The sequence below is a fragment of the Dasypus novemcinctus genome, chromosome 3, assembly GCF_030445035.2.
Source record: "Dasypus novemcinctus isolate mDasNov1 chromosome 3, mDasNov1.1.hap2, whole genome shotgun sequence".
NCBI classification, from domain to species: Eukaryota; Metazoa; Chordata; class Mammalia; order Cingulata; family Dasypodidae; genus Dasypus; species Dasypus novemcinctus.
Genome location: NC_080675.1, coordinates 46,191,543 through 46,215,759, shown reverse-complemented (window position 1 = coordinate 46,215,759; position 24,217 = coordinate 46,191,543). Strand labels below are relative to the sequence as shown.

At 38.3% G+C, this 24,217-nt stretch overlaps 1 protein-coding gene across 6 annotated transcripts in view; it reads left to right on the top strand.

Annotated features, from left to right (window-relative positions):
• The window catches only part of SYNE2 (spectrin repeat containing nuclear envelope protein 2), a 400,819-nt gene that overhangs the window by 280,888 nt on the left and 95,714 nt on the right, over positions 1–24,217 (top strand). For all 6 annotated transcript variants that reach the window (XM_058293295.2, XM_071213892.1, XM_058293293.2 and 3 more), the window contains 8 exons: positions 1,815–2,009; positions 2,601–2,675; positions 4,009–4,119; positions 14,828–15,058; positions 21,182–21,364; positions 22,869–22,997; positions 23,740–23,864; positions 24,024–24,165. In XM_058293295.2, coding sequence (XP_058149278.1) covers positions 1,815–2,009; positions 2,601–2,675; positions 4,009–4,119; positions 14,828–15,058; positions 21,182–21,364; positions 22,869–22,997; positions 23,740–23,864; positions 24,024–24,165 — 1,191 coding nt within the window. The remainder of the gene's footprint in view (positions 1–1,814; positions 2,010–2,600; positions 2,676–4,008; positions 4,120–14,827; positions 15,059–21,181; positions 21,365–22,868; positions 22,998–23,739; positions 23,865–24,023; positions 24,166–24,217) is intronic.

The window sequence follows — 24,217 nt, the reverse complement described above, 5'->3', positions numbered from 1 at the left end:
CATACTTAAATAACCTTTTTGAGTAATTGTTGGTATTCTTCTTTAACACTACACTAAAATTCCACAAATAGTACTTACTCATGGGTTAGTTTGTGAAATGGAATCTGAAGCCTTGTCAATGAACTTTTCATACTCTTACATTAAAATCCATTGATCTATTTTGCCCTTTGAATGGATCTTCTAACCGTGCATTTTTTAACATCATGCTTGATCATTTGGAAAATATTGGTTCACCAAATTATGCAGATATTCCAAATGTTGACATATGTCATTAGACAATATCTGAAAGTCACATTAGTTAACATACCACATATCTCTTCGGGAAAATCTTTAAATATAGTACTTAAGGGAATAAGTACTTTGCCAGTTGTTTTTTCAGGTAAAAGTGACTTTCCATGAAAAATCAAATGACTAGCTCAGCTTACTTCAGTGTGCAGCAAAACTGCTTTATGCTTACTTCTCATTTTTCCACACAGACTATATCAGAGACATGTTCTTGGGGAGCGGGTGTAGCTCAGTGGTTGAGTGCCTGCTTCACATGTTCGAGATCCTGGGCTCAATCCCCAGTAACTCCTAAAAAATTTTTTTTAGATAAAATAAAAGCCGTAGTCATCAAGGACGTTCTGAAGTGAAACTGGCACTTTTTTTTCATTACGAGTATATGGCAACAAACATCCGGTAACTAATATAGTTGGTGCCTCTGCTTGATTCATACTAAAATGCTGGAAGCTTTACCCACCATTCCTTTTCCACCCTTGGTACAAATGTCAACACAGTAAAAAAGGCAACTACCATATTAGTATCATTATGAAAACAGCCGTAGTTGTTGTTGGAGGATTGTAAGTAGCAGCAGTCACACAAGTGATGAGAAGTGAGGCACTGTCTACATCTATGGCCAGCAGTAGAGAAGCAACTGGACTACCACTGTTCATTCCAGGAGAAAAAATTCATGGAATAGTTTTATTCACATTTTTTTTAAAAATATCATGATCTGGGGGATAGATATTACTTGGCAGAAAAAAGAAAGCTATTCTAGTGATGATAGCTGGCCCGTCATTACTGTAAATATTTATATAGGTTTTTCAAGGTTTACACAGCATTTTCCAAAACTCATTTAATTTTCTCTCTTTTTTTTTTTTTTTTTGGTACAGGCAAACACTCCCCTTTTTTTCCTTTCCACACTCTTAACCCCCAGTAACTCTAATAAGCATATATGCTTTCAATCTCTGCAAGTTGCTGTTTCTGTTGTCTTAAGTTATATCATGCAATCTATGCTTGTTTCACTGAGCATATTTTCAAGGTTCTTCAGTGTTGCAGCATGCCTGTAACTTCATTTTTTTCTGATGGCAATATAATATCCTGTTGTATGTATGTACCACATTTTAGTTTATCCATTCATTTGTTGGTGGACTTTTGGGTTGTTTCCAGCTTTTGGCCGTTGTTAAAGTACAGATTCCTGGCCCTGACCCCATGGGCTTTAGTGCAGTCAGCCCTGTGGCTCCCCACCCTGGCTGCACACCACACTCACACATGGAGCTTGTTACAATTTTCCCTGCCTTGGCTCAACCCCCAAAGACTCTGATTCACAAGATCTTGGGTGGGGCTAAGGCATCCTATAACTTAGAAACCCTCCACAGGTCATTTAGAAATGCATCTAGGATGGAGAGGTACTCTACTGTGCCGGAGACTAGCTGCTAGCTCTGCAACCCTGAAAACACAGAAAAATCTTAATCCCTTCTACCAGGAAGCAGGTTCCTATGAACGTACAAAGGTCTCAGACTTCCCAAAACAGTGTGAACACTCTTTCTGCACAGGGAGAAATCAGAGATATGGAAGAGCAGATTCTGAGTTTGAACCAGAAAAAAGAAGACCTGGTAGTGGACGTGAAGGCTGCGGTACTAAACCTTCATCAGCATTTGAAACAAGAACAAGAATTAGAAAAAGAAATGCAATCAGCTGGAGCATCAGAAGAGGATAGAGTGGATGAGAGGGATGTTTCTGAATGGAAGGTGGGTATGACTTTAGGTGAATGCTGGTGCCATATTCCATGGGAGTGGTAAGTGGGTAGTGTTTTTTGCTTGAGAACCCTATGGTGTCTCTGTCCATAGTAAAGAAATTTTAAAAGTGGAAATACTCCACCTGAGATTGTTTACTAGTGAATATAAATTCTCAGGGTGTGTCTGTTCTGGACTCAGCCCAAAATTCTTACGCCGGAGTTACTTAATGAGGTGCTTAGGAAATTCAACAGGCAAATGGGTGGGCCCCACCCTTTATAGTAGGCTCCAAAAGGCAGCCCATTGCAGGCTCCAAAGTGGGGCATAGCAGCTCTCTAAGCTGCTCTGAGTCCACATCAGTGGATCATATTCTTGAATTGTTTGGATGAGGGATTGCGGGAGGCAGTGTAAATTAAAGGGATCTGATATTTGACTAAGTCAGCATTTGGCTGGATGAGCTGAAGGTGCGGGACTCACTGGCTACTTTTCATGGGTGGGCAGCTTCGATAAAATGAGTGAAAAATTAGCCACACAAAAATGTGGTCAGGCCAGGATCCAGGTCATGCAGAACAGCCAAATGAATTTTCACTGTGCTATGCCTTTCAGTTGAACAGAAAAGGCTCCGTGTCTCTCCTGCCAGCAGTCGAGGAAGAGGCAGAGGAAAGTTCTGTGCAGAGCAAAGTAAGGAAAATGATTTTTCACGTGAGTCTGTTAGAGCGAAAGTCTTTAAAAGAAGGTCAATGAAAAGATCTTAAAATGGTTGGAAACCTAAGGATTTTTTTTTAGCACTTTTAAAAATTAATGCTCTATTTTGTAAGGGTGATTGAAGCAGTCCTTTTACAATATTGGCGTTAAGTGTGTCTAAAACTACTTCACCACTCAGAGTGGGACAAATGAAATTGAGACCCACCTGTTGGCAAAAGGGAAGTTCTGTGTAACATTCTGACTTTCTCTGAAGTTTTGAGAGCACACTGTTCAGCATTCCTGGTATGCTTTGTGGAACATTATTTTTCCATATTTGAATTACTTTGGGGTCTAAAACAGTATTGCCGAGGATACAAAAAGTTGCGTTAGCAACTACTGCAACTAATTCTTGCAACTTCATTATAACTGGTTGAATGAGGCATTTACAGGCGTCTTTCCTGATACCCATTTCCATTTCATACTTTACAAACTAAAGTTATAATGGGTCTTCTGCCAAATAGAAGAAAAATTCAGCATCTGATAGCTTTCATGTCTCACAAGTAACCACAGACATTTTTAGTTTGTTTGGTAGATTGTGAAGTAGCTCCATTGTCATGCAGAATAGACTTCTTGTCCTATAGTGTATCACTGCTCTGCCTCTGATTTACCAAGTGAGGAAGTGGTAGTGCAAAGAAGTGTGGGGCCACTATATACTCTGACCAGCAGACAACTTAGTAACTGTTTATGCCCCTTCATGGCATAGAGAATCTTGAGTATGGAAGAGGTCCAGGGGCCAATAAAGATCACACTCTGGTGTGGTTTAATTTGAGACACATATTTGCCTCTCAGCTGATATGTTTATCATAGTCAGTGTTTATCTTTGACAGTGAAAAAAATACATTTTCATCAGGCTGTTGTTATTATTTTTTTGGAGGTACCGGGGCTTGAACCTGACACCTTGTACATAGAAAGCAGGTGCTCAACTACTGAGCTACACATACTCCCCTGGGCTGTTACTTTAAAGCAAGCATGTAAGGTCACGTATACCAAAGTCATTTAAATTCCTAGAGCACTGTCTTGAAGATCCTTTTTTGTGATATGAGCTAATCCCAACTTTTAACATATTTTGTCAAATTTCCAGAAGAGCAGCCACCTTTGGAGACATATGATTTAATTAGCAAAAGAGTTAGATGAAACTTATAAGGATGGGCGACGTTAAGGGCCCCAATGGCACTGCCTGGTAATTTGAGTCTTGTACAAAGGCGAGTAGCATACTACTGTGATGGTAGAAAATCGCTCCTCATTGCTAATCAATTGCTTGCTGTATTAGAATGGAGATAAGAAAGCAGAGCCATCTTCCAGTTCTTGGGCTTTGCTGTGGGAGGATGACAAGAACAAGGAGGAATACAGAGCATCCCCGTCTTCTGGAACACTCATTCAGGTAATGTTGGGCATATCCCGTTGGTTGACAGGTGAGGGGCTCTTTTCACCCAACTGTGTGTGTTAACTTTTTTTCTCCATTTGGTTTCTAGTCAGTATCACCGAAATCTTTAAAATACCAATCTGTGGCCCAGATAAGGAGTGAAATTAAGGCATAGTAAGTAAAAGACCAGAATAAGATATTGAAAACAATGCTTAGGGAGGGAACCAATTGGAGCTGAATTTTTTTTGAACTTTTCCACATTACCTCTGCACAAATGTAAAGACAGCCAAGTACATGCTTATTATTTGCATCCCTATTGTGCATTCAATGATAAAGAGGAGTACTTTTTTCAGAGGATGACTCAGTATGTGAAAATCCAAACTTAAAGAACAGGTAACTGGAAGGAATTCCTACAAGGTTCACCATGGTGTTGCACTAAAGCATTTAATGTGCCTCTCTTTTGGGGATAGGGAGGAGGGGTGTCCCAATAATTTTTTTTTTTTTTTAACAAAGGAGAGTGTAAGATTCTGACCAATAACTGAGATAAGTCTTATTGCTCCTTATGACATTCTAAATCTCCTCCAATCTCCCAAAATAGGGGGTAAATGCTCTCATCTCAGAAAATCTTTACTAGCTGATATGAGAATGATGTCTTTCCTTAGCTCCTAAGAGATCTCTGCATCTTCATTCATGTACTTCCCTCCTCCTGCTTCCTGGCCAGAACTAAACCCTCTCCCCAGCTCTCATCCCAGGTTTTTCATTCATCACTGGCACTGTGCTCTGCTTATACAGCATCTTCAGTGTCTGCCTCTTGATGGGTCACTTGCTACCCTATCTCCAAAATGATCAGCTTTCGCTATCCCTAAAGTGTTACCCCCCTCATGGGCCTGCCCCTCCAAACAGACCAAGGCCTGCCCCAGAGCCGAGCCCATCTCTTTATTTAATCTTCAGAAAATGACCTCGTTCACTGTCCTCTTTCTCCCTTTTCCCAGGGATGGCCTTCTCTCCATACTATCTGTAGGCTTTTCACCAGTCCTCAAATGTCCAACTCAGTTTCCTCCTTCTCCAAGAGGCCTCCAGAGATCCTTCAAGGGAAATTACTGTCTCTTTCCCTTTGTTTTACCATAGCATTCTGAACCTCTATTGTGACTTCTCACATTTTTAGGCATGTTTGACACAATTTCATGAATTTGCAAGAAACTTTTTCATTTTTATATCCTGCACTGAGCTCAGTATATTACTTGAAGGGAATTAATTTCTTTTTTTTTTTTTTTATTGACTTTGTAATAATATTACATTAAAAATATATATGTGAGGTCCCATTCAACCCCACCCCCCCACCCCACCTCTCCCCCCCCCCCAGCAACACTCATTCCCATCATCATGACACATCCATTGAATTTGGTAAGTACATCTTTGGGCAGGGAATTAATTTCTTGATCCAGTTTTACCTATCGATTACAATGCTTCTTATTTCATGTACCCCTAAAGTCTTTATTTTAAAAACATTCTACTCCCCAGCCCCTTTCATAATCTAGTTTCTGCCTCTAGCTATACTCAAATTGCTTTGTAAACACCATTTACCTCCAGGACACCAATTTAATGCTCGTTTGTCAGACCTAATCCTTATTGATCTCTCTAGCATGAGACAATATTGACTACCTCTTCCTTCTTGAAGTGCAGCCTTTCAGCTTTCTTAATTCAGCACTGTCCTGCCTCTTCTACCTCCAGTTTCTCCTAAATATCCCTCTCTTGCTACTTTCTCTTCTATCTCAGTGATAACAAGCATTCCCTCAGCATTCTTTCTTCTTTCTGTTTTCTCTCATGGCAATTTCACCTCTTCCTGTGGCTTTGGTAGTCACCTCTGTGCCGGTTATTCTCAAATCAAATCTCTAGCCTTGACTTTTCCCTGATATCTATTCCACATCTTTACCTTAGTTATAGACTTCTCCATCTGGGTGTATTTTCTTCATCTCAACCCCTTCTACCAATTTTCCCTCAAAGCTTGCTCTTCTCCCTAATTTCTCAATGTCTGTTAATGGCACCACTGTTTTCTCAGAGTCTAAGATAAACAGCAACATCATCTTGGGTACCGTCACTTCTCTTACCTTTCATATCAGTGATCCAGTGAGGTCCATTCCTTTTTTTCCTTTTCTTTTTTTCTTTCTTTTTTTTTTTTTTTTTTTTGTGGTACCAGACCCAGGTATTAAACCTGGGACCTCTTAAATGGGAAGCCGGCACTCAGCCACTGAGCCACATTAGCTCCCCTGAGTTGGTCTTTTCATTTGTTTGCTTGTTGTTGTTCTTTTCTGCTTTGTTTTTAGGAGGCACTGGGAAACAGGCTGAGGGCCTCCCAAGTTTGGGATGCAGGCACTCAACCACTTGAGCCACATCCCCTTCCATCTTTATAGTTTTTTCCTCCTTCCATTATTATTGCCATCATCCTATTCCAGGCAATTATTACTTCTTCCCTGGATTTTTGCAGTAACCTTATAATTGTTTTTATAAACTTCAGTTCTTTCTCTTATATGATACCAACTGATGACTTTTCCCTGAACAATTCATCCTAAGTCCCAGCTTAAAATCCTTCATGGATTCCGATTATCTGCTGGATAAAATATAAACTTCTTAGCCTGGCATTGCAGACTTTCCACGAACCTGACCTTCCAGATCCCAACCTACCTTTCCAATTTTGTCTTGATTCATGGCTTTCCAATAGCAGTTATTGTTTGCAGTGGAAGGAGCTGGAAAGGAACTAACATTTTGTTAGAAACTGCTAAATGCTTTTAATAGCTTATTTATGTAATAATCACAAGCATAAATGAGGTAGGTTTTAGTCCCACTTTAAAGATGAAGTAACCAAGGCCAGAGAGTTCAGGAGAACAGGTCCAAGATACAGAACTTATAAATAGAGGGGTCAAGATTGATTGATTACAATATCCACATGCTTCCTACAACACTGTGGTAATTATTTGTGAGCATGTCATTTTCCCATTGCTTAACTTTGGTTAATCTTAGCAATGTGATTGGTTGGGCCAAAGTGTGTGTGTGTGTGTGTGTGTGTATGTAATGTCCACATACCCTCCAAAAAGACTACACCCAATTTTATTCCTTCCAGGAGTGTACAGAAGCATCTTGCCCCAAGCTGATATTGGATATTGTCAGTCTTAGCCAAACTTAGCCAGTGGTTTAAATTGCGGTTATATTCTAAGAATGTTGTATAGCTCTTCAGATGTTTATTAGCTTTTAAAAGTCTTCTTTTATGAATTGCTTCCTCACACAATTTGACTGTTTTCCTACTAAAGGGTAGAACTTTTCCATATTGATTTATAAGAGTAACTTATATATTAAGCATATTAACACTTCGTAAGTAGTTACCACAATTTGTCATTTCTCTTTTAACTTAAATTATGGTATCTCTTATGGAACACATTATTTTCTTTTTTTATGAGGTCATTTCTAACATTCTTTCCTTTACTGTAATGTTTTAAAAGTCCTTCCCCTCCCCCAAGATTAGAAAAAGAGTCACTCATTTTCTTCTAGTTTTTTATGGTACCACTTTTTATATTTAAATATTGGGTACAAGAATTCATTGTTAGAAGTGAGACAGTATTTAGTTATATTTTTCATGAAACACCTGTGTAGGTGTTCCCAAATTTAATAAACTTCTCTCTCCCTCCTTTATTTGAAATGTATTCTTTATCATATAATCTCATTTAATTTTAATTCTCATAATAATTTCGGGTACATAATCCTCTAGATTCTTTACATGCTGCTCATTAACTAGAAAGCTTTGGAGAATTTAAGTCTTTCAGATAAAGACAAAGCTTCTGAGGAAGCTGATTTTTTTTCCCCTAATGAACTAACTTCTCTCTAACTGCACTTAACCTCTCTGGACATTTTTCCAGGCAGACTGTTTGTAAAAAAGAGTAGGCATTAGGAAGAGTGGTTGCATGGGAGCAGGGCAGAAAGTTTTCTGGGACCTCTGATTCTTTTCTTTACAGGTGGCAGATGGGAAAATAAGTATGTGCAATAGTTCTATGGCATGTGTTCTTACAACAGACTCGCTAAATACTGAGCAAGGCCTAGAATTTCCCATGAGCCCTAACAAAACAGAAGGCTCTGTCAGTATGACACCAACTGCCCAGATGCCTGACGTAGTACCCCAGGATGTCAGACTTTCTCTGTTCTTCAATATTTTGTATTTCAAGCCAAGAGTTCTTTGTGAACATTAAGATTTTTCTATGTACTGTCAAGCTGTAGAACTGAAAGATTTGCTATCAGATATTTACGTGTAAAATATGCATAGCATAGAGCAATTAAAGATGTTTCACTCTTTCACTAATAGTCATGGTGAACTAGTTTTTCTTTAGTGGCTACTCCTTTATTCTGCAATAATTTAGGGAGAAGAAAGTAGAGGAAGGCTAACGTAGATTAATTGCCTGTTACATAAGATGCATTTATATTTGTTACCTGTTTAATCCTCAGATTATATAAGGTAAATTAATACCTGCCATAGGTTTACAAAGGAGGTGTGGATACAAAATTGAGAGGACAAATACAGCTAGTAAGTGTGAGGGTCAAGGATTAAAACCCAGGATATTCCAATTTGCCTTCCTAGTTTGAAATACTCCACCCCAATGGGTGATTTTCAAGAAGGCCTCCCAGGGGGCTACTGTTTCCCTAGTAAGTTTTGGCATTTAGTTGGACCTAAAACTACACGGACCTCACTAAGAAGCTCCTGAAGAAGAGACTGGCTTGCTTTTGCAGCTCTTTTCTTTTTTAAATCCTTATTTCTCTTCTCTTCTTTTATACTGAGTTCTATTTATATGTATTTCCCCCAATTTTTTTTCTGTTCTTATAAAAATACATATTGGCTATCAAATTGTTATACCTCTCTCTTCACTATTGTTCTTTCCTTCCTTCCTCTGTCTCTCTAACGACATCTGCCCAGCAAGGTGAACCCGTGGCAGAGGCTTACACTCGGTGGCAACAGAGTGTTGCTCTAGGAAGGTTGCTGACCTTGTCTGCAGTTTTGTTTCTAGCCGGAATCAATATATTATTTTTGACACCTAATGAAAAACCAGATGGAACCTCATTAGTTTTTTATCTATGGAAGGAGTTCTGCCTAGTATTTTTTTCTACTGATGCAGATGATCAAGAGGGTCTTTTGGGGAAGCGGACTTGGCCCAGTGGATAGGGTGTCCGTCTATCACATGGGAGGTCCGTGGTTCAAACCCGGGGCCTCCTTGACCCGTGTGCAGCTGGCCTGTGTGCAGTGCTGATGCACGCAAGGAGTGCCCTGCCATGCAGGGGTGTCCCCCGTGTAGGGGAGCCCCACGCGCAAGGAGTGCACCCCGTAAGGAGAGCCGCCCAGTGCAAAAGAAAGTGCAGCCTGCCCAGGAATGGCGCCGCACACACACGGAGAGCTGACACAACAAGATAACGCAACAAAAAGAAACACAGATTCCCATGCCACTGACAACAGAAGCGGACAAAGAACACACAGCAAATGGACACAGAGAGCAGACAACGGGGGCGCAGGAGGGGGGCGGGAAGGGGAGAGAAATCTTAAAAAAAAAAAAAGAGGGTCTTTTGCACTGACCATATATGTAGTATGTGATGATGATGATGATAAAATATTTACTGACCACTTATTATGTGCCAATATGACATAGACGTACTAATGTTATCCCACTTTACAGATGGAGAAATTAGGATCCATGAAGTTAAACTGGTCACCCAAGCCTAGATAGCTATTAAATAGTAGAGCTAGGATTCAAATCCATATCTTTCTGCATGTGGGCTTAGAACCTAAGATTTAAACTATTATGCTCCAGGGACTCTCTCTTAAATTGATTTGTGTTATATGGGCATTTGTCTTTTCTTCCTAACAGAGGAAGTTTGTCCTAGGGAGCCTCGTGTATTCTTGGAGCAGAAGAAATAGGCATTACCTTTTATCACAGTGGAGACCAGCCCATTTTTTATTATTCAGAGACTATTTTACCAGCTTCTATAGGTGCTGAGTCACATCTGTCTCGTTGCCTTTTAGTCATTCCCATTTCATGGACACACGTTGAAGGAAGGAAAAATGGGAAATCCGCAGAAACCCAGCCGTTATTAGCTGTTTAGCAGCCTCAATAGACCTTTTGTTTCAGAGGCTAAGTGTACTGAACAAAGGGGAATTGCATAAATAGTAGTAAAATTTTGAGCCATCCTTGGCCCATAATTCCACAAAAAGTAAATATTTAATATGGAGAGACATAAAACCAAGATAGGCTTGGCTTCAGGAAGTAAACTGCTGCCCCACTGTTCCAGCTGCATGCTTGGTATTTGTGCCTGAGGATTGGGTATTGTGCTCAAGGCAGCCAATTTTGCTTTTTGAAAAAAGTGGGGGAGCTGAGCAGGTGTTTATAGAATTGACTGTAAAATATTAAGGAATAACTTTAAAGAGTTGGTATTTTATTTTAGCCTGTAAAGTAGCTATAGCCAGAAAATTAAATTGCATTTTAATGGCAGGTGCTGTTTCCTTGGATCAGTCGTGTGCTATGAAGAAACTGAGTGGTAATATGCAGTGAGAGGCTCACTTGGATACAAGAATGCAGACTTGTAGATTCCAAAGCATAGTAAATTTGGATATTGAATCCTAGTTTTATGATTACAGGCAATTTGAATAACCTCTCTATGCCTCTCTTTCCACCTGTATGCTGAGAATAATAATATACGCTTTTAGTGAAGAACAATGAGGTGGTGTGTATATCACTTTTAACATAATTCCTGGCTCATAATAAGAGTCCAATAAAAGTTCGATATTATTAATTTATTGTTATATAGTAGAGTTGACCTGATTCTCTTTAATAAGTACTTGCAGTAGTACTTTTGTGCCTCCCAAAGTATACAGATTCAGTCATTTAAATAATTTTTGCTTTTAATAAAATTTGGGACTATCACATAGGGGTTTTGAACAGGGATTTTCTTGAAGAAAAGTCTGTGGACTCAGAATTAAAAGATCACGGAGCTGGGTAAACTTGGTAAAGTAACATGCTTGGGCCTGAGCTCCTCAGAAGTAACATGGTAGAGTGGGAGGCGTGTGAATTGATTAAATGTTAAATGCATTTCAGTTTCTTGACTATAAAAAGAGGTGGTTGAACTAATCACTGGCAGGTTCCTGAGGCCACTTCAACTGTGAAGGTCTATAGTTGCAGAGATATTCTTTTCTTCTGTTCACCTTTGGATTCTTTCCAATTCAAATAACTAGCAAATAAAGTCCAGATTTGTTCTCCAGCTTCCTTGTTTTCTCATTAATTTAGTGAGTTAGTGAGAAACTCAATACTGTCATTAAAATATGTGTATGGCATGTAATAGGTGCTCAAATAATATTTTTTCTTAATAAATAAAGGAAAGAAGGCAGCCAATAAATCTGTTCAGGATTATCTCAGGAGGCAAAAAAGGGATCTCAAAATCTTTGCTACTAAGATACAGAAATATCTGAAAACTAGAAAACAATGAAGCAGATTACTACAAATTGATATTTCTCAGTAAAATCACCCAACTGTTGTTTTTTTAAAATCAGAACTTAAAAAAGAAAAGCAAAATTTTGTAAGAGACTGGCTCACTGAATGAAAAAATATAACAGTATTTAAAAAAAAACGCCACAGGGAAACGGACTTTGGCCCAGTGGTTAGGGCGTCCTTCTACCACATGGGAGGTCCGCGGTTCAAGCCCCGGGCCTCCTTGACCCGTGTGGAGCTGGCCCATGCGCAGTGCTGATGCGCGCAAGGAGTGCCGTGCTACACAGGGGTGTCCCCCGCGTGGGGGAGCCCCACGCGCAAGGAGTGCACCCATAAGGAGAGCCGCCCAGCGCGAAGGAGGGAGCAGCCTGCCGAGGAATGGCGCCGCCCACACTTCCCGTGCCGCTGACGACAACAGAAGCGGACAAAGAAACAAGACGCAGCAAAAAGACACAGAAAACAGACAACCGGGGGAGGGGAGGGGAATTAAATAAATAAAAATAAATCTTTAAAAAAAAAAAAAACACCACAAAACTGATGTTATATTAAACTATTCCTGATGGAAAATAGCAGTTTTCTCACATGATTACCATATGTGCAAGGTCTGCCACATATATTACATATGTTTTGTTAGAGAATCAATTACTTACCAAAAAAGGCTCACAGTCTCAAACATTTTGGGAAACAGTGCTAGACAGTATGATCCTGGTTTTGTTTGTTTGTTCGTTTCATCTCATACTGCAAATGTTTTCTTTTTCCCTGCCCTGAGACATGAGGTGTAGATAAGGTGTCAGTTTGCATTCTTATTCCAAATTTAGAGATTCCATTACAATATGATGGGATTGGGATTACCAAATTATCGTGATTTATGTAAATGAACCTGAGATAAACCAAAAAGATAAACTGAGTTTAAGATTGGAGATACATGAGCTGTTGTAGTGGAATGTATGCATGATGTCTGGAGTCACAGAAGCCATTTTGTGGTCAAATGACAAGCATGAAGAAAAGGTTGAAAGATGGAAAGCGGATTTGGCCCAACGGATAGGGCATCTGGCTACCACATGGAAGGTCCAAGGTTCAAACCCAGGGCCTCCTGACCCATGTGATGAGCTGGCCCACGCGCAGTGCTAATGCGTGCAAGGAGTGCTGTGCCACACAGGGGTGTCCTCACGTAGGGAAGCCCCACTCACAAGGAGTGCGCCCCGTAAGGAGAGCCGCCCAGCGTGAGAAAACTGCAGCCTGCCCAGGAATGGTGCCGCACACACAGAGAGCTGACACAGCAAGATGGAATGATGCAACAAAAATGAGATGCTGATCCCGGGTGCCACTGACACAAGAGGACACAGAAGAACACACAGCAAATGGACACAGAGAGCAGACAACGGGGCAGGGGGAGGAGGGAGGGAAAGGGGAGAGAAAAACTATCTTAAAAAAAAAAAGGTCGGAAGAATTTTATAAACTACTGAATCATTGCTAAATTCCACCTACCTTCCTAATTTGTAAAACAAATATATACTTATTTGTTTAAACTACTCCAGATCTGTTTCATGTTACTTACAGCTAAAATTATTTCCTCTTGTTACTTACGATAACTGAATAATATAATTTGGAAATGACTAATATGACAGTAAATATTTTGGAGAAAGAAAAAGAAGAGCAAAACAGATGACTCCAAGTAAAGACCTCGTTATGTATGAAGTACAGAGAGCACATAGGCAAGAGAAGGCTTCCTCAGGAAGGTGATTGTTGAAAAAAATTTTAGAAGTAGATTGATGAAGGCAGGGGAGAAATAGCCTTTTGGCAGAAAAGAGCAAATATATGTAAAGTTAATAGATCATCAGAGTGAAGAAGTACACCCCAGAGACACTTTGGCCAAACGAGAATTCATGATACATGTAATTGTGTGTGAAAATGAATGGTATTTGCATACCTGCATGTTTTTACCATTTATCAATTTTGTCCACTTCCATTGCACTGAATGTTCAGTGTTTAAGCAAAACCCTACAAATTTTGGGAAATGTACGTTTGAGTTAGGGTATTCACTTGAGTAACTCCCTCTAGAAGCTTGTCATTTGGCCAGAAATAGTGCTTTATCAGATGCTGACATGTATCTAGCAAAAAATTTTATAGAAAACATTATATTTCATCATAATTAATGAAACTATTTATTGGGACCAAAAATTTTGTGGAGCAAAACGTAAATCTTTATTCCTACAGTAATTTCTTTAGAAGGGTCAACAATAAAACTCTTCCAATATTCTAGAAAAGTAATACAGTGGGAAACGAATATGTCTGTGCCACATAATATTTTACATCCAAATTGAAAATATATAAAAATGTATGTGTGTATATGTTATTTATTTATATATATATATAATTTACTATGTAATATGTAATTATTAGAGGAACTTCATTTGGCACCTGGGATCAATAAGCTACCCAGTTATTTTAATATTAAATACATCATAGACATCATTCTTTATTTAGACATTTTAAGCATCTAGTTTTTACTTCAGGAAAAATTTTAGTATCCAGAAGAGTAAAGTCGTTTTCAGGGTTCTCTTGGATGAATAGGAAAAAAGTTTCCAGATTGGACCACAGAAACTCATTACTTAACTCTAGTAATTTTAAATAGGGAAAGTTTAGATGAGTAATACCAAGTATGTGTAAAAAAAAAAAAATTAGCTGAAATATTTTATAATCTAAACTACCTAAGCTGTTAAGTTAAAAAATATGTATTTCATTATATCCCAGCCACTGTGTGAAGATCATTTATTTTGTTTCGTTTTCTGTCTGACAAACACACAGCAATATAAACATTGCTTAATCGTGTGTCATGCAACTTTAAACGCTGCCCAATTCCCTGCAATGTTTCAGGCGCGCGCGCACACCCCTCCCCGCCTCACCCACACTCACCTGTCTCTTGGGGTTTCCTGCTTAATGAACTGTAAACCCGTTTGCTTCCTCTGTGCCCGGGAATACTGTACCTGTGTACATGCAGATCGGCTGCTTGGAAACCTGTGGCTCCAGTCACGTGATTGTTGCTATGAGTGTGGAGGTGCATTTTTCTTTTCCTTCTTTCTCCTTTTGCCTTTTTTTTTTTTTTCCCTGTTAACTTGGGGAATGCCACACGTTCACAGGTCTTTGCAGCCCCGAATGTGAAAACTTTGGACTCCTGGCTTTTCATTGCTGGATTATCTCTGGATTTATCGTAGGGTGCCACACCTCCCATCAGGGCTGCAGCTCTGGGCTTTCCCGGCGAGCAAAGAGCGCTTGGGGCCACGGTGGAGGACACTAGGCCTGAGCCCGCAGAGGTCCTCCATGTCTGCAAGACCCAGATGGCCAAGCTGGAGCTGTGGCTGGACCAAGCCAACGTGGCATTCGAGCCAGAAACACTAAACGCAGGCATGCAGCAGGTGGTGGAACAGGAGCTGGTAGGGTGCCAGGTAAGACTGCCGGTCAGGGTTCATGGTTTGCCCCTTCACCAACCACCTTCCTGGATTGGGTGAATTTCTCTTAAAGCAACAGTGTCTTTCTGTTTCTGACCCCTGCATATATCTTGACCTCAACTTTTAGTTCTTAGGGTAATTCTTTAAAGTAATTTATGTAAACTGAATATCTGGAGAGACAGCAGTAGGCAAGAGCTCAGAATCGAGAGTCCGGATCCTGGCTCTGAACATGAACTTGGGGAAGTTACTTGACCTTAGCCTCATCTTCCTTATTTGTAAAATCACCAAAAAATAGTAGATTCTCTCATAGGGTTAAATGAAATAAAGCATATAAAACAATGTCTGGCATCTTGAAAGTGCTTAATAAATGTTGACTGTTACTTTCATTCCTAATAGTAGGTGCTTAATTTGAACATTCATCAGAAATGAAAATGAATATACTGATTTTCAAGATTGAAAATAGAGCGTTAAAGGGCTTTGCTGACATTTTACTACAAATGCTCTAGAACTACTTGGGACTGCTTAGTGATTTCCCATTAAAATGACATTTGCCATTTCAGATTCAGTTTAGATATATAGTGAATTTTTCAGAATTAAAGGCCTTCAAAACAAAGAGTCAATGTGCATAATTAAAAACACACTCAGAGCTCTGAGTTTGAATTTCGTTTTTCCCACTCACCAGTTCTGTGATTTAAGGCATTGTGCTCAGTTCGACCCATCCTCTTTGGTAATCATCTGTGAAATGAGAAGGTTGTATAAGTTGCTCACTAAAATCCTATTTAAGCTAGAATTGGATAAAATTTAACTGATGCAATCTCAAGGAATTTCATCAGTATATACTTCTAAAATAACATTGTGATAACTGGACCGAAGTTTTATCTAGTAATTATGTCATTAAATGTCATATGCTGCTTTGATCTTTGAGTTTATAATGAACTGCAACTTGAGCATTCTTTCTGTAAACACAGTGCTTTGGTTTTTAGAGATAAATTTTCAATAAACCCATATACATCTACTTCATTTTAAATATTTTCCATGTATGACATCCAGTTTTTGGTGAAATTAAAGTTTTTCTATAAATATGCACATCAGCATTAAACAGAATATTCCAAAATAAGAAATAACTTAAGACATTGAAATTCATTTATAGAATGAAACATGGAAGGTTTTTTTTTTTGATGAAGAAAAATGCCTTAACTTCCAGGTAAACCAGCAATAACTTGTTTCAGAATCCTAAATTAATGTCTTGCTTATCATTAATTTATATTTGCATAGTTCTTTATAGTTGACACTGTGTTTTTATGTGCATTGACTCATTTGGTCTTCAGGAAAATTCTTTCTGATGCTTAGAGGCTAATATGCCCATTACACAGATGAGAAAAATGAAGGCCCAGGAAGGTGCAGGGACAAAGTCTAGAAGTTCCTTCCACTGAATTATACTATAATTACAGTTCAATATAATACTCAGGGACCGGAAAACACTCTTGTTGCCTGCTAAGAGAGTTCACTTTTAAAGGAAAGTTAAACATTTTCGCATACTTTTTCCTTATCGAATTGGGTTCCAGGGAGGACAGAAATAATATGGCTTTTCACAGAACACTAGGAAACATGAAAGTTGTGGAATGGGGGATGTGTTCAAACATAAGTCTTGGTACTAAGGTTAAAAAAAAAAAACTCATAAAGGAAAGCTATAAAAGTGAACCAAGGAAACTGGAGCAAACCTGATCACGATGAGTATACAAAGAAAAAAATCAAACTAGGATTGCCATATATGTAATTTTTCTTTTATAACTGCCAAAAGTAAAGGATACTACTTCCTTACAAATATCCAAAAGAAAAGCAAAAGCAGTCTCTCCTCTTTTCCCAAACCAAAGAAAATGTATTTTGAAGCAGATATTCTCTTCCATTCCCATCAAGCAACAGCTAGTCCGGGGACCCTGACCCCTCATAAGACTTAGGACAAGGTTACATGTTAGAAACCTGTCAAGATAGTCTGCTCTCCTTGTCCTCTGGTCAGCTGTGAGTCCCCCTCACCTCACTTGATAGGCCGCGCTGCCTATCCTGTGTCGGGCAGCTCGCTTAGCACATGCGCGTCTCTGGGGACCGGTGCTCACCCACTTCTGCCAGTGCATACGAGTTGTCCCACATGAGTCCTCAAAATTATTAAAATATGTTCCTGGCTTGGCATGAGATAAATGGGCTTTTTTAGGTTCCCTGGAAAGTTATGTGCCTTTTCCATATTTGTGTGTATTTTTCATAAGGGAGATATTAAACACCATTACAGTTTCCATTTTACTTATTAATAGTTCACTCATCCAAAAAATACTTATTGAGGGCCTATTCTATGAGGCATGTGCTAGATCCATAGTCAAAGGCAGGGCCGAGAACAGTAAATAATATTGATCTCCCTGTTGGAGCTCAGAAACGATGTGGTTGACTGATAAAATTCCCAGATGCTGCTTGATTTTAAGGGCTGAAAATTTTCAGGCACTCCTTTTGTTTTGTCTTGTTTTGGTCAGTGTACTTTGTTTTGCTTCATTTATTTTTTCATTGTAAGTGCAAATCCTAAGTAATTTATAAAGACTTTCATCATCTCAATATCTAATGGCAAATAATAGCTGATACACAGAACAATTAAGTAATGAGGCATTTAAGAATTTTCTGTTCTGCTTTTTTATTGATCATATTTAAATGTATAATCAAGTGACTTAAAATTCCATTGGCAATTGAAAATATATTTTCATAGTGTAGAAATCTTATTTTATAAATTTACAATCCAGACATTTAGAAAGGAGAAAACCACAACAGTGTATAATCCAGTGACAAATGTAAGATGCCGTAATGTGTAAAAGATGATTTTCATTTCTGAAATCTATCAAACCCTTCTTAAATTTGTCAAATAAGAATACCCAGTAATTCACTAGATTGAGACCAGATAGACTAGAGGAGTCACCAGATGGCTGGGATTCTCATTACATTTATCAGACATCCTGGTCTTGTATGAAGGTACATGTTAGTCATATAAGATATAGAGACTATAATGGGAAGCCCAGGCTAGCCTAGAAACTACCTGCTTTACCTCCAGTCTTGTGGCTTTGTGACAGCCACCTTCCACCGTGCCACCTGGCTGCTCGTTCATCTAATGCATTCCCATAGAAACTTTTTATGTAAGAAGTATAGGCATGCACAATGATGGGAATAACAAACTTTTACCTGTAGCTTAGTAGTGTTTCAAGGAGCTACTTGGTTTTGGCATACATGCCTTATCTTGCATCATTTGTTGCCTTTCTGAGTGTGTTTATATTACCTCATATGGAACTCAGCTTAAACCATAAACATTCTTTTCTTTTGTCACTTTTTAAATGTTGGAGCTTTAAAATACAGAACCTTATGCATAGCATTTGGGAAAAGAAATGTATTTGAACATCTGGGTGTTTAAGTTTTACTCATATTTGCCTCTCATGTATTGAGTTATCTGCCATCTTCCAGGCACCGTGCTTAGTGGTATGAAGAAAACGATGGCTAAAAACTCGTCCCCAACTTCCTGAAGTTTAGGATTTAGTCAAGTAGTGACAAAATCGTAATTGGACCTGATGGTGCTTTATTAGTGAAACAAAAAGAGTGCTTTGGGGAAAAAAATACTGAAGGTAACATACAAAGTCAGAGTTGGTTTGGAGAACAAGAGACCAATGAACATTTAATCCTTCCAGCCCCCAGGAAAGATAAGTGTTTCATGTAATGAGCTGTAGGATGGGACAGGGTACATAATTTGGCCAAGTGTTAGAGCTGGATTTTGAAGCTATTTCTGAATCTGCCTCAAGAATCCAAGTTCTTTCTATTAATAATATTCTAGCACAAAAGGAGCATTTATCTCTATTCTAGGAATAAATGCTATTTTAAATAGACCAAAAAAAAGTATTATATGACTAAGTCTACTAAGGGTAAGAAAAGAAATTATTTAATAAATACTCTTTGACTAACTAGATATATTGTGAAGAAAAATAAACCTAGGCGCACATTTATATCATACGCACAAGTATACTTTGAATAGATAGAATTAAATATAAGCCATTCAGTCATTTAAATTCAGGTGAAACATAATAATAGATCTTTACACTGCTGAGATAGTAACTTTGGACTATTGAGGCAATGGAAGAAATTACAAAGGAAAAAATGACTAGAAATAATTTCAGGGGAAAAAACCCCTCTGTGGGATCATAGCCTTCAACTTAAAAAATAAAAGGATAAAAATATTTACAGTTAACATGATACATACAATTTAATATTGAAATATATGGAAAGCCTTACAGTGATCTGTGAAAACACTAAGTTCCCAGTGGGAAGATGTCCAAAGAACAAGAGCCTATAGATCATCAAGAAAAAATTGCAATCAGTAAATTAATATTTGAGAAAAAAATGCTCAGCCTTGATCACTAAAGACATGTGAATTAAAACAGCTCTTGTTTTGTTCCTGCATTACGTTGACAAAAGTTACATGATCCTGGCAAAACTCTGGAAAAATAGGTCCACTAATGTCTGGCAATTCTATATGATTGGTTTCATGTTTTGGGAAGTCAGCTGTCAACATATAAAATGCCCATCCATTACCTTAAATTTACTCCCTAAAAGTAATTCAAAAAGGAGAAAAATGTTTATGGCGTTTGTGATTACAGAAGTGAAGAACTGTAAACAGCTCAGAGGGATAGCAATAGGGAAATTGTTAGTGAATCATGCAATATCCATTTCCAACTGGTAAAATGGGAATCATGAAACATATATAGACATATGCAAAAGTAGATATAAAATACCCAAGCAGGAAGAATGGTACACAAAATTATTTTGTACTTTGTTTACAACCACTCTAAAGTCTATGGATACATACTGTTTAAGCTTTGAAGAAGCCACAGAGAATGCAAGTGGTTTACTTAGGTGGAAGAGTTACAAGCCAGATTGTTTGAAAATGTGTTTTAAGGATAGTTTTTCCTTAAGTCTCTCTCATGCACCTTAGTCATGCCCTGAGTTTTAGCCAAATGATCATGGTGCTGGAATGAGATTAGAGTGCTGCTGCTGGACATGAGAGCGTATGTTGAACAGCTGTGAGCGCCGCAATACATTCTGTGCCAGCCTTTGGATATGACTGTTTGAGCTTCTCAGCTCCAGGAGATGGCAAACTTTAACTGTTAAGGAGGAATAAAACGCCAGTGACTTACCAGGAAACTTACCTCATCCAAATGTTTTATTTTTAGACCTCTGTATAAGTTGGCCAGTTGTATCAATGACTAGGTATTTTAGGTTCTGAATTATTTCTTCTGTGGTATTCTGATAGTTTGGAGGTTTATTTGGCTTGATAAAGTGAAGGAAAGGGGAGAGGAAAGGATTTTCAAATAGTTCTGGGGGGACTATCTCTTTATTATTACTTGATACTTAGATTGCAACACTGAAGATTTAGGTCAGAAAGGTGGTAAAAATGAAAATAATAGTCAACACTTTTTAAAATATATTTTTATTTATTTTTAAAAGATACATAGATTACATAAAATGTTACATAAAAAAATATAGAGGATTCCCATATACTTCACTCCCCACATCTCCCATTTTTCCCTGGTTAACAACTTCTTTCATTAGTGTGGTACATTTTTTAAACATAGACTTGGTGTCAAGCACTAGTGAGAGCACATGGATTAACTCATTGACTCCTTGTAATGACCCCAGGAAGCAAGTTCCATTATCCCTACTTTACAGATGACTGGAGGCACACTCATAGAATAGCATGCCCAAGTCTGCACAGCTACCAAATGGCAGAACTGGGATCGGAACCCAGGTAGTCTAGTTCCAGCATCTGTATTCTTAACTGCTATGCTTTGGTGGATATATTCTGCTGTGTTTTCTAATGCAATTATAAATTCACTTTAGTTTATTTTAGAGAGCAAGATCTGTACTTTGGGGATGGTTTGTGTGTACCATTGCTCAAAAACCACAGGAATTATGTGGAAGGTTTGTTTTTCAAGATCCATTCCAGTCCTGTTTCTAATGCTTAGGTAAAGAGAGTGAATCTTATTTTGATGAATAATACCTGTTCATGACCAGAAGTATGAATAATTAAATGATTTTATTTCCTAGGCCATGCTAACAGAGATTGAGCACAAGGTTGCTTCTCTGCTAGAGAACTGCAAAGATCAGGGCCTGGGAGATGGTGGAGCCATTCAACAAGAGGCTGAAGAACTTTCCTTGAAACTGAAAACTGTAAAATGCAATTTGGAAAAAGTCCAGTTGATGCTTCAGGAGAAATACAGTGAGGATCAGGTAAAATATGGCTATATGGCAATATATACATGTGGTAACCCATCAGAAAAGAACTCTGATCAGAGGTGAAGAACCACCTGCAGAGAAACTACACTAACTCCTAAATCACCCCTCCTAAAATTATAAGGGAGGGGTGCCCTGACTTTTTGTTATTGGCTTTGTTTTCCTGTGCAGTTTTCTTATCCAGGTTGGTGGTGGTAGTGTTATGGTGATTTAGTTTAGATTGGTTTGAGTGTTCTTGCTGGTGATGAGCTCTAGTGTAAGCCTTCTGTATGAAAGAAGGTTGTATTTTAAGTTGGTTCTGTCCCTCCTGAGATGGCTTCCTCGTCTGTCTGTTCATTATTTTCACTCATCTGCTTGTTGTATCTGCTCATTTTTCAGTGTGTTAGCTCATTGTGTCTCCTCATTGTGTCCACTTGTGTCTGCTTGTCTTCTTTAGGAGGCACCAGGAACTAAACCTGGGACCTCCCATGTGGGAGGTGGGTACCCAACTGCTTGAGCCACATCCATTTCCTGTCATTGTGTCTGCTTGTTGTATCTGTTCATTGTGTCTGCTCATCTTCTTTAGGAGGCACCAGGAACCAAACCCGGGATCTCCCATGTGGGAGGCAGACTCCCAATTGCTTGAACCACATCCTCTCCCAGAAGCTTGTATTTTAAATAAACTTGGTGACTTGAAGCCTTTATAGATAAGATTAAAATTTTACATTAGAAACACAAAACCTCTGTTAACAGTACTGAATTATATATTTTAATGTGGTGAAAAGGAGAAATGTTAGGTTGTGTTATATGTTCCTGGCATAAAATAAAATTTAAAAATCCATGGAACTATGCAATACAATGAACCCCATCCTCACCCCCACCAAAAAAAAAAAGAAACACAAAACGAGTTTTCAGAGTACTTTTGTTATTCATTTACAAATGTTTTTATGTACTGATCAAAGCATTATATAGTTAAAGCATTCTTGTGATTTTTAAAAGCGTTCTGTATTTATAAATGCAAATGTTCATCCTATGAGTAGGACCCTGCTATATATACTAAACTGTGGTTACAACTTAGGGGACTTAATTGACAGAAATATCATTGCTCCAGATACATAAGCCATATGGTTCCCCTTTCATCCTATTATGTTCTCTGTTTTGTTTTTTTTTATAAAACCTACCTAAATTTTAGACATAGGGGAAATTTGAATTCACATCATAATACTATTCCCTTTTTGAATTTTAAAAATTTGTTCTTTAAAAAGACAGTCAATTTCCTGACTTTTAGTAAATCACTGAATAAATTAGGTTGAGATAAGGATGGAATGACCACTTCATCAAATGCTGTGCATGTTTTGACATGGTTATGAAATAAACACATTAAATCATAGTATATAATTATAGAAATGACAGAATGCTGTCGTTTATTTCACATAAACGTCTTCCTTTCTGTAGGCCCATTACAAGAATCAAAATAAAGTGGATCTTTCTTTTTAAATAAATAATAAAATTTTTTTTGCAGTACTCTACTATTGTAAAGAAACCTTCAGAGCATCAGAAAATTCTCCAGCCAGATAACCTTTCTGCATTTGAATCTATTGTGATTGAAAGGCCACAGTTCAGCAGACAGAAAGATTTCCAGCAGCAACAGGTAATTTCAGCCCCTAACAGTTATAGGGACAAGAATAAAGCTTTTTCTATATGGAATTACCCTTTGAAGTAAATATTACACTGCCGTTCCAGTGTTTGCCATGTGGACACTCCTTGTGTGCACCGACTTTGACTTTTGAGCCTTTGCTGCAGCACCTGCTTTGTTTCATCAGCTACAGTTAGGGCCATTCTAATGTTCTTCCTTTCTTGACTTGCATCTGCATCAAACAGAGCAAATGTCAGAGGTACCTTATCTCTGTTGCTGCAACACTGCTTTACCTTTTGTTTCAAAATGTGTAATAAAATCACACTTGGTGATTTTCCAAGTGTGCAGTACATTTTAAATAACATAAAACGTGATCATTGTGTGAATATTTTTAAATAGTTTTTTTTTTTAGGAGGTATAGGGGATTGAACCCAGGACCTCGTACATGGGAAACAGGTGCTCAACCAGTGAGCTACATCTGCTCCCCAATGAGAGTTGCTTTTTTTTGTTGTTTTGTTTTTAGGAGGTACTGGGGATCAAACCCGGGACCTCATACATAAGAGGCAGGCACTCAACCATTTGAGCTACGTCCGCTCCCTAAGCGTTTTTGAGAAACAAAATGCTAACACAGGAACAAGAACCATAAAGAGTAAGTAATGATTTAGAAAGAGGCTCAAGGTCAGATTTTCTCAACAGAAGAAACCTGGGGATGCTGAACCTTGATTGGTGGGTCCATTTTAATCTTATTCAATTATAGGTCCTGGAGTTAAAACCAATGGAACAGAAAGATTTAATCAAATTCATAGACTTTAATACTAAGAAAATGTGGCCCCAGTATTGCCAACAAGATCAACAAGATACAACTGAGAAATCATCTGGAAGGTAAAACATTTTTAAATAGTTGGACATTCAGTAGTTTTATGGTTGGAAGAGTTGAGTGTTTCTTAAAAATCACCTTGTAAAACACTGTATACATGTTTTAATATAATGCAGAATTTTGTGTGCTGATCATTCTCTTCACTTTTTGTCCTTTCTCAAAAGCAATAAGGCAGCTAGCTCTCAAAATGATGCTTCACACTCAGTCTTGTCAGCCCAGGGCCAAAGTGGAGATAAATGGCAATATTTACAGCATGAACTATTGTCAAAAATAAGCCTACCTCTACCTCAGCTTGTGGAGCCTCAGGTTAGTCTGTGTATGCATTTGTCTGTGAAAATCAAGCAAGCATTCATGCAGG